Source organism: Macaca mulatta, chromosome 5 (assembly GCF_049350105.2).
Source record: "Macaca mulatta isolate MMU2019108-1 chromosome 5, T2T-MMU8v2.0, whole genome shotgun sequence".
Taxonomy (NCBI): domain Eukaryota; kingdom Metazoa; phylum Chordata; class Mammalia; order Primates; family Cercopithecidae; genus Macaca; species Macaca mulatta.
The window spans coordinates 7968006-7982607 of NC_133410.1; the positions used below are offsets into that span (position 1 = coordinate 7968006).

At 41.0% G+C, this 14602-nt stretch overlaps 1 protein-coding gene across 2 annotated transcripts in view; it reads left to right on the top strand.

Moving 5' to 3' along the window:
* Positions 1-4769, top strand: part of CYTL1 (cytokine like 1) — a 333526-nt gene extending 328757 nt beyond the window's left edge. Inside the window, exons 3-5 of one of the 2 annotated variants that reach the window (XM_078001859.1) lie at positions 1879-1923; positions 2093-2221; positions 3818-4769. In XM_078001859.1, the coding sequence (XP_077857985.1) occupies positions 1879-1923; positions 2093-2221; positions 3818-3901 (258 nt within the window). In that variant the 3' untranslated portion in view covers positions 3902-4769. 2 annotated transcript variants of the gene reach the window in all.
* The last annotated feature ends 9833 nt before the right edge of the window (positions 4770-14602 follow it).

The following is a 14602-nucleotide window of genomic DNA, read 5'->3' on the forward strand; positions in this document are numbered from 1 at the left end:
GTTTGTGTTTTATTCATCTCCTATTAAATATGGTACCAATGGTTTGCTTTCTTCAAAACACAAGAAAAAGTAAAGACATCACAATTTTTGTAACTTACTAGCAAATATCAAAGGATCTGTTGTAAAATGTAAAAAACAAAAAAAAAAAGGAGTGGGAGGAGGGGGAGAAAAACAGCTCCCCATAAAGTCTGGAACATCAGAGTTAAGGAGAACGGAGGAATGAAGCTTGCGTATTCCTTTCGTTAGCCTGGTGAGGAGTGTGCCCGAAGAGGTGGCACAGAATTGGCTTCCACCCCTCATCTGCTGAGGGACCCGGGCAAATTCCTCAGCCTCTGCCTCTCAGTTTTCTTGTCTGTAAAATGGGATGACAGTAGCACCCCTCCGTTTAGCGTGCCTTTGACAATCAAAGGCAGATGTGAACCCAGGCACGGGTCACAGAGCCAAGCCTACAGGAACAAGTACTCAACAGATGCCAGCTGATGTGATCACGATCTTCAGAGGGAGACCTGGGTACTCAGAGAGGGGAAGTCCCAGAAGGGCTGTTGGGGACTAGAACCCAGGCCTCTGCCTGCTTCTCCATCGAAACAAAATGCATTAAACTTCATTAAAAGCTTTGGTAAAGTTTAAAAGTGTCTTTTAATCACTTGCAAATGCTTCAAACAAAACATAATGTTTCTCAGATGTTGGGGTTTACAATGCCCTAGGTAACACCTTCTTGGTATTTTCTTTTTAAAAGTTAAATAACATGTATTTTTTTTCCTAATTGTAAAAGTATTGTACTTTGTAGAACAGTTGGAAAATGTACAAAGTACAAAGAAGAAAATCAATCTTGCTTGTAATTCTACCAGCTAGAGGTAGCTGCTGCTGTAGCGTTCTGGAGGATCATATTTCAGCTTTCTGTCTGCATATAGGTATTCAAATACGTGTGTGTTGTGTGTGTGTGTAAACAAAATTTGGGTCAAACAACACAAGCAGTTTTGCCACTTACTTTTTAATGACACTATCAAATAAGTTAATTTTTGTTTTAACATTTTGTTGTACAGTTTCACCACAATTTACCCACAAGTTTCTTGTTATCGAATATAGACAGCAATCATCTTGTAAAGGAATCTGATTTTAAAAGGTTTAAAAAATCCAGAGGCTCTGAATTGCGGAGCGGGAAGAAAGTAGAAAGATTATGCATTCTAACTCTCTAATTTCACAACTGAGAACTGAAGGAAGGCACTTGCCCATGGTCACACGAGGATTACTGAGAGGGCAGAGCACGAGGGCTTTTGCCCTTCAGCCCTGCACAAAAATGGAAGCCCAATATAGAAATATAAAAGTATGCATATATATGCACTTTGATATTACTATATTATACACTATATACAACAATATATTAGCTATAGAATGCCTACATTACTAATACATATAATTACATATATCTTATGTAAGTATATGTAATGTCTATAATTACATGCAGTTATACAACTGTTATGTAACTAAATAGTTATAGAACTGTTTTATAGATGTACATATATACTGCGTATATATACTTGTATTCCTGTATTATATTACTATTTCTATATTACAGTTATGGGACTGCTTTTATGTATATACGTGTATGTATATTTCTGAATGGGTACGCATAGAAAACATCTCCCTAATTCATAGCAAATGATATAAAGGTTGTATTCTAAAAGTCTAATTCTGGAAGCGCAGTCGCCCATTTCTGGAGGAGTGACATATGGCACAAGAAAGTACCGTGCATATCATAGCATGAGGGAGGGCCCCAAGGATCTGGGCTGGTCTGGCTGTTGAGAGGGCCACCATGGAGACTTTTGTGACCAGGTGTGCCCCTGTAGGCATCCCAGAACCCCTTATCCCTTTCCACAGGAGCCGTGTGTGAGATACCTGCCCAGGCTGTACCTGGACATACACGTAAGAGGGCTCTCCCTGGGGGAGGGAAGTCTGGGGGTGAGGGACTCAGGTCTGAACCTCTGCTGCTGGCTGTGTGGCACAGAGTCAGGGAGAGATCTTACGCAGCTCAGCCCCGTCCCTCTCGCTACTGACTTCTCCCACAAGCCCCCTCCCCGTTGCCCACTCCCAGAATTACTGTGTGCTGGACAAGCTGCGGGACTTTGTGGCCTCGCCCCAGTGTTGGAAAGTGGCCCAGGTGGATTCCTTGAAGGACAAAGCACGGAAGCTGTACACCATCATGAACTCGTTCTGCAGGAGGGTAAGTGGATGCCATTGAAAATCCATTTTCTACTTGCTATCAAAGAACTTTTCAAAGAGGAGGGTTGGGAGGAGACAGGGACAAGGAAGAGGAGCAGAGATGTTTCGCAGATGCTTTCAGTTCACAAAGCCCTTTCTCAACCGTGGTTGCCTTGTTGATGGGGTTCAGGACAAGGCCCTTTGTCTCCATGAGCTGCACACTGATGCAGGGGTTACACCCCAGGACCAGACCCCAGCCACATGGATAGACTCTGCCAGGAGCCAAGTGAGGCAGGTTAGAGGAGACCCTGCAGGAGGGGGTTCAGGTGTGCTCTGATAAGAGGATTCTGGTAGGAGAGGGGAAAGGACAGAAAATCAGCAATAGTTGAAATGTGAAAAGTAGAGGCATGTGATTGCAGGGCGCAGACTTCAGCATCAGAGAGCCCTGAACTTGAGTCTGTATCTCCCTGCTTCCCAAGTGGGAGTGCCTGTCTTAGTCTGTTTCTGCTGCTATAACATAACACCACAGATTGGGTACTTTATTTTTTAAAAAAGAAGTTTGTTTAGCTTATGGTGGAGGTTGGTGTAGAGTCTAAGAGCATGGTGCTGGCATCTGGTGAGGGCCTTCTTGCTGCGTGATACCATGGCAGACGTCATCACACAGCAAGAGGGTAAAAGCCAGAGAGAGTTCACTTTTTTAACAAAGCCACCCTTGCAATAAGCAACCCTCTCTCAAGGTAGTGACATTAATCCATTCATAAGAGCAGAGCCCTCATTAATCCAGTCATTAAGTCAAAGCCTACATTAGTTCATGTACAAAGGCAGAGGGTTTAAGTTTCCAACACATAAACTTTTGGGACCACATTCAAATCACAGCAGTGTCCCTTCACTCCTCTGAGGCAAAGTTTCCTCAGTCCTGAACTGAGGACACAGTAGTGCCATCTCATGAGATGGATGATAATAACTACACCCATATCTTGTGTGGGCTCTGCAGTAACTCCCTTGATCCTAAGAAGCCTAGTAGGGTGACTAAATACGGAATTCCTAGCACCATGCTTAGCCCAGAGTAAGCTCCTCTGGAAACTGTAGTAATTAGCTATTAAGTTATAATTTCTTGATCCTATATGAAAGATGTGTTATGAATTTTCCCCCATGCCCACACCCAGTTTCCTCCTCCTCCCTGCTCCTTTTGGTTTGTGGGGGAAGATAGGAAGCTGATACAATTATGATAACAGTGTGATGAGTAGTGTTATTGACTGAAGTGAGGGGAGGTGAGAGCTGGCCTGATCTTCCTGGTCATTCCAATTCCTGGCCCAGGATGCTGCTCAGCAACTAAGGTTTATTCATTTATTCCCTCCCTCACCCATTCATCTATCCATCTGGTCAACCAATGTATGTGTGAATTCCGTAAGTGATAACAATTTTAAAAAACATGAAATTCTATTAGAATGTGAAGCAAGAAGTGACTAGCTCTTTTTGGGGAGAGTAAGGGATGGGAAGTTTTCACACAAAGGGGAACAACTGAACGACCTTTGAGGATAACCAAGAGCCCTACAGTTGCATATGGACTCCGTGGCCACCTTCAGTAATTTTCCTGCTCATTGCACATCTTTTTCAGGACTTGGTCTTCCTGTTAGATGACTGCAATGCCTTGGAATACCCAATTCCAGTGACTACAGTCCTGCCAGATCATCAGCGCTAAGGCAGCCCAGACTGGAGAAAGAACCCAAGAGAACTGAAGTTATGTCAACTACTCAGACTTAATGGGCCAGAGCCATGACCCCCACAGGTCTTGTGTTAGTTGTATCTGAAACTGTTTTGTGTCTCTCTACCTTCTTGAAAATAGGGGTGGTATTCCTACCCAGAAACCTCCTTTGAGCATAGAGTTAGCAACCATGCTTCTCATTCCCTTGACTCATGTCTTGCCAGGATGGTTAGATACACAGTGTGTTGATTTGGTCACTAAAAAGAAGAAAAGGACTAACAAGCTTCTCTTTTATAAGCAACTATCTTGAGAACACACAAAATAGTATGTTTTTTTACTGGTTTAATGGAGTAATGGTACTTTTAGTCTTTCTTGATAGAAACCTGCTTACATTTAACCAAGCTTCTCTTATGCCTTTTTCTAACACAAACTTTCTTCACTTTCTTTCATTTAAAAAGAAATTAATGCTCTTAAGATATATTTGCAAGTTTTTTACGTAGTACTGACAGGACTCACTCTTTCATTGAAAGGTGATGAAAATCAAATAAAAAAATCTCTTCACAATGAGAAACACGTGTCCTGCTGTATCTGTCCAAGGTGGGTGTCAGGGTTGTGTTTTTTTCACACTTCTCTTGAAAACTCCTGCTCTAAGCATGATGCAACTTTCTCCCGCTTTCAGTCAGATTCAGGTGTCTCTGGTTCTGCTTCATCCACCTGCATGAATGTCTGCTCTTTAAGTGTTGGGGATGCTGATTTCTGTTGAGGACAGCTGTTTCCTTTGGGGGATCTACATTGGGGGCAGATTGCATCATACCCACAGGCAGTGCTTTGCTGCACTTATCACGAATATCAGCTATTGACTCCACACAGCAAACATGGAGATGGGCATGGAAGGAGGCTGAGGCTCATGTAGGTCAAGTAACTTGTCCGAGGCCACTGGCTGCTAAGTGAGGAAGCCTGGGTTGAACCCAAGCCTGTATAACTCCAAAGCCCATGCCCTTCGCAGTGTAGCCACCCCAGCTCGCTGCAGGTGAAACATGCTTGTTAAATTAATTTATGAACCCAACAATAAAATCTCAGTTAAGAAACGGGATTGTCGAAAAAATATCTCAAATGTTGACTTTGCTAAATTCCACATGTTATATTGGAGTCTTTTGGCTTCTTTTCCTCTTTTTTATTTTAATTTTTATTTTCCATAGGTTATTGGGGTACAGGTGGTGTTTGGTTACATGAGTAAGTTATTTAGTGGAGTAAATTATTTAATGGTGATTTGTGAGATTTTGGTGCACCCATCACCTGAGCAATATACACGGCACCCTATTTGTAGTCTTTTATCCCTCACCCCCCCCGACCCTTCCCCTGAAGTCCCCAAAGTCCATTGTATTATTCTTAATGCCTTTGTGTCCTCATAGCCTAGCTCCCACATATCAGTGAGAACATACAGTTCTTGGTCTTTTGGTTTGGTTTTCCATTCCTGAGTTCTTCACCTAGAATAATAGTATCCATTCTCATCCAAGTCACTGCAAATACCATTAATTCATTCCTTTTTATGGCTGAGTAGTATTCCGTCACATATATATATATATATACACACACACACATATATATACATATACACATATATACAGATATATACACATATATATATACACACATACATATACACACACACATACATACACACACACACACACACACATATATATGTGTATATATATACACACTACAGTTTATTCCCTCAACTGGCATCCACGAATTTGCAGTTGTGAACTGTGAAGCTATAACATGCGTGTGCAAGTATCTTTTTTGTATAATGACTTCTTTTCTACTAGGTAGATACCCAGTGGTGGGATTGCTGGATCAAATGGCAGTTCTACTTTTGGTTCTTTTTTTTTTTTTCTAGTTTTTTTTTTTTTTTAATTATACTTTAAGTTCTAGGGTATATGTGCACAATGTGCAGGTTTGCTACATATGTATACATATGCCATGCTGGTGTGCTGCACCCATTAACTCGTCATTTACATTAGGCATATCTCTAATGATATCCCTGCCCCCTCCCGACACCTCACAACAGGCCCCAGTGTGTGATGTTCCCCTTCCTGTGTCCAAGTGTTCTCATTGTTCAATTCCCACCTATGAGTGAGAACATGCGGTGTTTGGTTTTTTTGTCCTTGTGTTAGTTTGCTGAGAATGGTTGTTTCCAGCTTCATCCATGTCCCTACAAAGGACATGAACTCATCCATTTTTATGGCTGCATAGTATTCCATGGCGTATATGTGCCACATTTTCTTAATCCAATCTATCGTTGATGAACGTTTGGGTTGGTTCCAAGTCTTTGCTATTGTGAATAGTGCCGCAATAAACATACATGTGCATGTGTCTTTGTAGCAGCATGATTTATAATCCTTTGGGTATATACCCAGTAATGGGATGGCTGGGTCAAATGATGTTTCTAGTTCTAGATCCCTGAGGAATCACCACACTGTCTTCCACAATGGTTGAACTAGTTTACAGTCCCACCAACAGTGTAAAAGTTTTCATATTTCTCCACATCCTCTCCAGCACCTGTTGTTTCCTGACTTTTTAATAATCACCATTCTAACTGGTGTGAGATGGTATCTCATTGTGGTTTTGATTTGCATTTCTCTGATGGTCAGTGATGATGAGCATTTTTTCATGTGTCTGTTGGCTGTACAAATGTCTTCTTTTGAGAAGTGTCTGTTCATATCCTTTGCCCACTTTTCAATGGGGTTGTTTGTTTTTTTCTTGTAAGTTTGTTTGAGTTCTTTGTAGATTCTGGATATTAGCCCTTTGTCAGATGAGTAGATTGCAAACATTTTCTCCCATTCTGTAGGTTGCCTGTTCACTCTGATGGTAGTTTCTTTTGCTGTGCAGAAGCTCTTCAGTTTTATTAGATCCCATTTGTCAATTTTGGCTTTTGTTGCCATTGCTTTTGGTGTTTTAGACATGAAGTCCTTGCCCATGCCTATGTCCTGAATGGTATTGCCTAGGTTTCCTTCTAGGGTTTTTATGGTTTTAGGCCTAACATTTAAGTCTTTAATCCATCTTGAATTAATTTTTGTATAAGGTGAAGGAAGGGATCCAGTTTCAGCTTTCTACATATGGCTAGGCTTCTTTTCCTCTTTTCTCTACATATAGGCCAGGCTTTTCCACCTTAATCCTCGATGCCTCTAACTTCTCAAATGATATATGGGAAAGATTTATAAGTTTTTATTCTCTATTTAGAAGCGCAAGTCCACAGAATTATTAGTTTCTGGGGCTGCCGTAATACGGGACCACAAACTATGTGGCTTGAAAGTAGAGAAATGTATTGTCTCATAGTTCTGGAGGCTAGAAATTCTGAAATCAAGGCTTCATTGGGGACACACTCCCTCTGACGATTTTAGGACAGGATTCTTCCTCATCTCTTCCTGGCTTAGGGTTGTTGGTGGCAGTCTTCACCATGCCTTGGCTTTTAGATGCATCCCTTCAGTTTCTGCCCCCTCAACATCTGGTGTTCTCCGTGTGTCTGTGTCTCTTTGTTCAAAATGGTTTCTTCTTATAAAAAGAGTAGTTATTAGATTAGGAGCCACTCTAATCCAATATAATCCCATCCTAATCTGATAACATCTACAAGGACCCTATTTCCAAATGAGGTCACGTTAACAGGTACAGAGGGTTAAGACTCAACATCTTTCTGGGAGACACAATTCAACCCACAACAGTCACTCTTTCAGTAAATAACCTTTTCGCAAAGGAAAATAACACAACAGACTGACTCTTTTGTTAATCACCACCGCCGCTGTCAACTGCCACTTCCTGGCTGATACTGAATATGGCGGCATGGAACTCAGCACACAGCATTCCTTAGCCTACTGATTCTTCACAAAGATGCTGCAGGATGGGGGCTATAAGCCCTGATTTACAGTGGAGGAAACACAATGGGGTTCAAAGGTTAAGTGATTTCTCCAGACAGCTAATACATGGTGGTGAAGGGATTCCAGACAAACAGGCAAGTGCCACAGTCATTTCATAGTTCTGCTAACCCTTTACTAGGTTCAGGCGGTAAAAGCAAACCGGTGAAGACAAGAACTAATTAAAGCATTTCAGGGATTTATTTGTGGTTTTAAAAAAATTTTTTTTAACTTTCAAGTTCAGGGTACCTGTGCAGGTTTTTTATATAGGCAAACTCTCGTCATGCTGATTCGTTGTGAAGATTGTTTTGCCACCGGGTATTAAGCCTAGTGTCTATTTTATTTTTCTGGATCCTTTCCCTCCTCCCACCTTCCACCCTCCGGTAGGCCCCTGTGTCTGTTGCTCCTCCCTAAGTGTTTATATGTTCTTATTATTTAGTTCCCACTTACAAATGAGAGCACGCAATATTTGGTTTTCTCTTCCTGCATTACTTTGCTAAGGATAATGGCCTCCAGCTCCATCTGTATTCCTTCAAAGGACATTTATTTGTTTGTTCACTTCTTCAGTATTTACCAAGTACTTACTATGAACTCAACAAACACTGAGATGAAAAGTAAAGAATTTCTCTTTTTAGGTTACCAAGGGAGACAAATGCAAAATCTGAAAGACAGCAGAGGAAGGCACAAATAACGGGCAGAAAGATTTCTTAGAGGATCTGCAATTTGGGCAAGGACATGCAATGCAACGGGGAGCTTGTTGAGCTGAAAAGGGGTGGAGGCAGGAGCTATAGTATCGCCACAGGCATGGAATCTTCCAGGGGAGGTGAATGGCATGGTTTGGATGCCATTGCGTGGTTAGGGAGGTCGAGAAGTGGAGCTGAAAATGTAGAGGGATCCGAATGTAAATGGTTTTACTTGCAGTAAAGCCTGACATGCAGTGCATCCCTACCCCATCACTAGTTGCATCACCAGGGTCACGTAAAGAAGAATCCTTTTCTGGGCAGAAAGATTGGACATGGTTGGAGGCTGTCACTTCCTGAAGGGGTGTTGATTTGGGTTAAAACAGTAACAAAACAAGGACACTGCTCCTCCCTCTGTGTCCCAGCCCATGGCCACCACCCTGGACTCCTTCTCCAGCTTCTTCCACAACCAGCTGGTTATCCCTGTTTCCTCTGTATCTCTTGACTTCTCCATTGGCTTGTTCTGACTCAACGTTAGTTCAGAAGCTTCTCAGAGCAAACACCGGGTTGTGTCTGTGCTCAGGACTCAATCCTCTGGTGGGTCTTACCCCACGATTAGTTCTTGTCCCAAGTGAGGGTCTGCCAATCGCTGGTCCTTCTCCCCTGAGGCTTCCCCATCAGAAAGGGGACTTGCTTCTCATGGGCTTGTCAGTCTTTAGGGCCTGTGTTCTACTTTCTCAGCTGATTTGCCTCACCTCGTGAAACAAAGCAGAGCCACGGAAGTGGTGAGTGCAGAGCTTTCGTCCAGCTCTGCTGCTTCTTAGCTATGTGCAGGTGCACAATTTACTTAGCATCTTTGTGCTTCAGTTTTCTCCTCTGAGAAGTGAGGATGACAATAATACAAATGTCATAGGCTTATTTGGGAGGTGACATGAATTGACACATTTCAAGCACTTATAGGATCTGATGGAAATAAGAGTTCTAATCAGCTCTAATTACCATCAAACGCCAACACAGTAGTTGCTGAAGAGTCCAAGGTTACTCTTGGATGAGAGCACCTGCAGTACAAAAGTTCATGCACTCCCTTTTCCAAGATAAGAGCACAGTTGAACATAAACCCTTGTTCCAGCCTCCTACCTGGACAACAGCAACAGCTCCCTGCTGTATGTCCTCATGTCTTCCTCCCTCCCTCCAAATCCACCCTCCACCCACAAACCAGAGCAATCTTCCTATGGTGCAGATCTGCTTCCAGTATTCCTCTGCTTCATGCCCACCAGTTGCTCCCCTAAGACTCACCTCATCTGGCCTTGGCCTTCCCTGATCTCACCCACTGCTAATTCCCCCCTACACCCACACACATGCCCACTCCTCACAACAAAGTGTTTTCTGAATGTAGCATTACCTCCATGTCTAAGCACATGCCGGGCTGCCTTCCCACCTCCCATACCCTTGGAAACCCCTACAGTCTTTCAACTGCTCAAGTGTAATTTGCACCCTGAAACTTTTGCAGAATCCCTGATAGAAGGAACAACTCTCTTTTCTGGACTACCTTTCTCTCTTGTACTTATTTCATCCTTGTATGTTCATCATACTCATCATCAAACCTGCCCCAGCTGATCACTTCCTCCTCCTTGATGTACTTTTCTCACTTGGCGTCCAGGGCCCCACCTCTCCGATTCTTCCCACCCCACTGGCTACTTCTTCTCCACCTCTGTTTCTAGGTCCTCTCTTCCCATGACCTCTCGGCATTGGGGTGATCCAAGCTCAGCCCTCACTCCCTTCCTTTCCTCTGCGTGCTCTTTACACTCTTTGGGATCTCATGCTTCGTGGCTTTAGAGACTATCTTTGTGCCTGTACCACAAAGCGTGGTGCTAAATTTGGCTCCTTTCTTTCTCCCATAACTTACTTCCAAGGCATCAGAAATCCTGCTCTCTCTAATACCTAAATAACCCAGAATGTGACCAATTCTTAGCATTTCCCCAGCTGCCCACCTGATCCAAGTTCACTCAAATTTGTTTCCCCAGATGACTGCAGTGGCTACCTAGATGGTTTCTCTGCTTCCGTCTTTGCCCCAACACAGCTTATTCTCAGCACAGTGGTCAAGGTGAGCCATTAAAATGGAAGGCAGATCATGTCCTTTGACTGCTGAAATCAGTATTGCACCTTCACACCCAGGGGCAATTTAAACCAACTGAGAATTATTAGGCAAAAATTCTCATCATTTAAGCCTAGTTGATTTGCAAAAGTGCTAAAAAAGCAAAATCCCCTTCTGCATTTACAGAATGTTCAGTTCTGTAGATTGTCAGATCAAGAATGCACAGGATAGAGGAAGGGACTGTCCTGACATCAATTAAGGGTTAGAGGAGAGAAGATTAAAAAAAAAATAGAGTACAATTATGTGGAAAATGTTCAAGTCAGCAGAGTCATAACTTAGATTATGTTTCTTCATGGTGAAGGCATCCCAGGCATTATTTGGGCACTTGATATGCATTCTAAAATGTTTGCAATCAAATTCCTGAATTGCAAGTCTACTTATTTTTTTGATAATTTCCTGGCTGCCACACAAAGACAAGGAAACTTTCTCCAGAGTCATTGCTTCTTAATTCATTTGATTCCGATCCCACTTTTGCTGCCTCAATCCAGCTCAAGGCATTCCTAAGTCAGAACATGGGCTCAAGTTTTTGGCACTTTCTCAGCAGCCGGCGTCCTTCCTCTGGCCTGGGCAGTTGTACATATTCTGAGTTTAGAAATTATTCTCCTGTGGAGAGGAAGGGTCTGAAGTTAGAATGAGTGGATTAGGACAGTTTGTCTCTATCTTTAGATTTAAAAGTGAAGTTTTAAGTAAATATCCTTTTATAGCTACAAACATGCTTAAAAATCCAAAATCTGACAATATCAAGTGTTGATGAGGACATAAGGCAACATGTCCTCTGGACAGACATACTGCTAGTAATATGGCTACATGGAAAAGCAATTTCTTGTTACCTAGAAAATTTAGAAATGTGCATATCCTATACCCCAGCAAGCTGTAACCCTAAAATGTACCCTAGATAAATTATTTTACCTATGGACCAGCAAATATGTCTAAGGATGCTCATGGCAGAATGTTTATAATAGCGAATGACTGGAAACAACCCAAATGCCCATCAATGATAGAGCAGATATATAAATTGGTGTCGAGTCATACAATGATAATGATAATTAATACATTACAATAACATGTAATGATATGGCTGAATCTCAGGTACATAAAGTGAGGAAGAAAATACAAGCAGCAGAAGAAGATATACAGATCAAATACAGGAAAAGTATAAAATATATATTTTGGGGCTAGAAATATGTGGGTTAAAACTTCAAAGAAATTAAAGAGAGTGATTAAAACAAATTTGAGGACAGAATCCACCTGAAGAGCAGAGGAAGAGGACGGGATAGAGGAGAACAATAATATTAAAGAAGGACTTTAAAATTAATAGCAATTCTTTATTCTTAAGCAGAGTAGTAGGTACACAATGGGTCACTGTTTTACCATTCATATATATACATACACATTTATACATTTATTTAATTATTTAATTAATATTTTATAATAAAAATGAATGGTATTCACATAAAGTATTAAAAACTAATCGGAAAATTCAATTTTAAAATTAATCTTATTTATAATAGCAGAAAAAATAAGGTACCTAGCAATAAATATAAGAAAATATGTATACAAACTTTATGGAGAAAATGATAAAACTTTGTTAAAGGACATTAAAAATATCCTCTATAACTAAAATGATAGTCATGTTTATGAATCTCAAATTAACATAAATTCTGTGTATCCAGTGGACATCCCAACAGGATGGGTCTTGATGTACTCTAAAATTTACAGACAAATGTAAAAGATCAGTAAGTTTTGAAAAGACGAATGGGAGGGAAAGGAATTTCCCTATAAGGTATCATGATTCCTTATAAAGTTATAGAAATTAATCAAATAAGGTATTGATGCAAAGATAGTAAGTAACCAGTGAAACAGAAGAGAGATCCCAGAAACAGACCCATAGAAATTCGGTAAATTGCTGAGAATACAAGACCAGTCAGAGGGAATATAATAAACAATACAATAAACAGTGTTACGACAATAGGCTATCCACTTAAAAAAATTTATCATATCTCTTCCTCACACAATAAACAAAAATAAATTTGAGAGTGATGACAGAGTTAACAAGTAAAACAATAGTATCGTATAACACACAAGACAATATCTTTGTGTATTAAGATAAGGAAAAAATCCTTAAACAAGACATAAACAGTACACCCACGAAAGAAAAACACTGAGAAGACGGTATAAAAAGACAGTATAAAAACGTTTGAAAGGCACAATAAGAAAAGCTAAGGAAAAGAAAACAGAAATTAGAAAGGTAATGTGTTAATTCACAACTCTATTTATCCAAATTGCCTACAAATCAATAAGGAAGAGAGAAAAAAAATGGCCAGGATACAGACTGCCCCATCTAGAAGAATAAATTGTATGGCTGTTTAAATATATGAAAAGAGGTTGAACCTTTCTAGTAACCAGAGAGAGACATATTAAAACTATGTGATAAAGTTTTACACCCATCAAATAGGGAGAAAAACATACAGTCTGATAATATCAACTGTTAGTGCAGATAAGAAAAACAGAAACTCTCATAAGCTGCTTTTGACATAGTAAATTGATACAAATTCTTTTTTAAATTTTATTTTTTTTTAGGTTGACAAATAAAAATTAAATTTATTTATGGTGTACTACATGATGTTTTGGAATATGTGTACATTGTGGAATGACTAAATCAGAGTAATTAACGTATCCATTACCTAACACACTTATTTTTTGTGGTAAAACATGTAAAATCCACTCTTTTCACAGTTTTCAAGTATACAATACAATAGATCTCTTGTCTAAATGAAATTTTGTATCTTTGGATCAATGTCTATGCAGCCCCCCACACCAACCTCTGGTACCACCATCCTACTCTATTTCTATGAGATCAGTGTTTTCAGCGTCCACGTTTGAGTGAGATCACATGGCATTTGTCTTTCTGTGTCTGGCTTATTTCTCTTGGCATCATGTCCCTGAAGTTCATCCCTCCTGTCACAAATGAAAGGTTTTTCCCCCTTTTTGGCTGAATAGTATTCCATTGTGTACATATATTAGACTTTTTAAATTTTTTTTTTTTTTTTTTTTTGCAGTTGCAAGATTTAATAGAGTGAAAACAGAGCTCCCATACAAAGGGAGGGGGCCCAAAGAGGGTAGCCATTGCCGGCTCCAGTGCCTGGGTTTATGTCCCGACCATTGTCCCTCCCGCTGTGCTCTCAGGCAATAGATGATTGGCTATTTCTTTACCTTCTGTTTTTGCCTAATTAGCATTTTAGTGAGCTACTATCTGGTTGGTCGGGTGTGAGCTAAGTTGCAAGCCCCTTGTTTAAAGGTGGAAGTGGTCACCTTCCCAGCTAGGCTTAGGGATTCTTAGTCGGCCTGTGAAATCTAGACAGCAAGTCTTGTCTCCCAGTCCCACCTCTGGACAGGAAAACCCAAGTGCTATCGGGGAGGTTGGCCCTCGGCCAATATATTACATTTTTTTATCTATCCTCTGTCCATGGAGAACTTAGGCTGATGCTGTAAGTTGGTCTGGGCAATATCTTGAGTATTATCCAAAAAGCACAGGCAATGAAAGCAAAAATAGACAAATGGGATGGCATCAAACTCAAAAGCTTCTGCACACCACAGGAAACCATCAGGAGTGAAGAGACAACCTGCAGAATGGGAGAAAATGAATCAGATGCCCAAGATTCAATTTGCATTGATCTTAAAAACCTTTGCCTAATAAGAAAACCAGTTGCAAAAGTGTATGTCCATTGGGCGAATGGACTGGAAACACATCACATGCGTAAGACTAGTTGCTTCTGCAGAGTAGGGAAGAGGATATGGTGCCCCACAACTCCCACCCCTCCTCAAGGTGTGTTGGGATAGTCGGTGGCCTCCCGGGCCCACCCTTCCCCTGCTGGCCATCCACTCACCCACTGGGCCAAAGCGGGGGTCTTGGGCTCATCTACCAGGAAGTACCAGAAGAAGTTGTGGG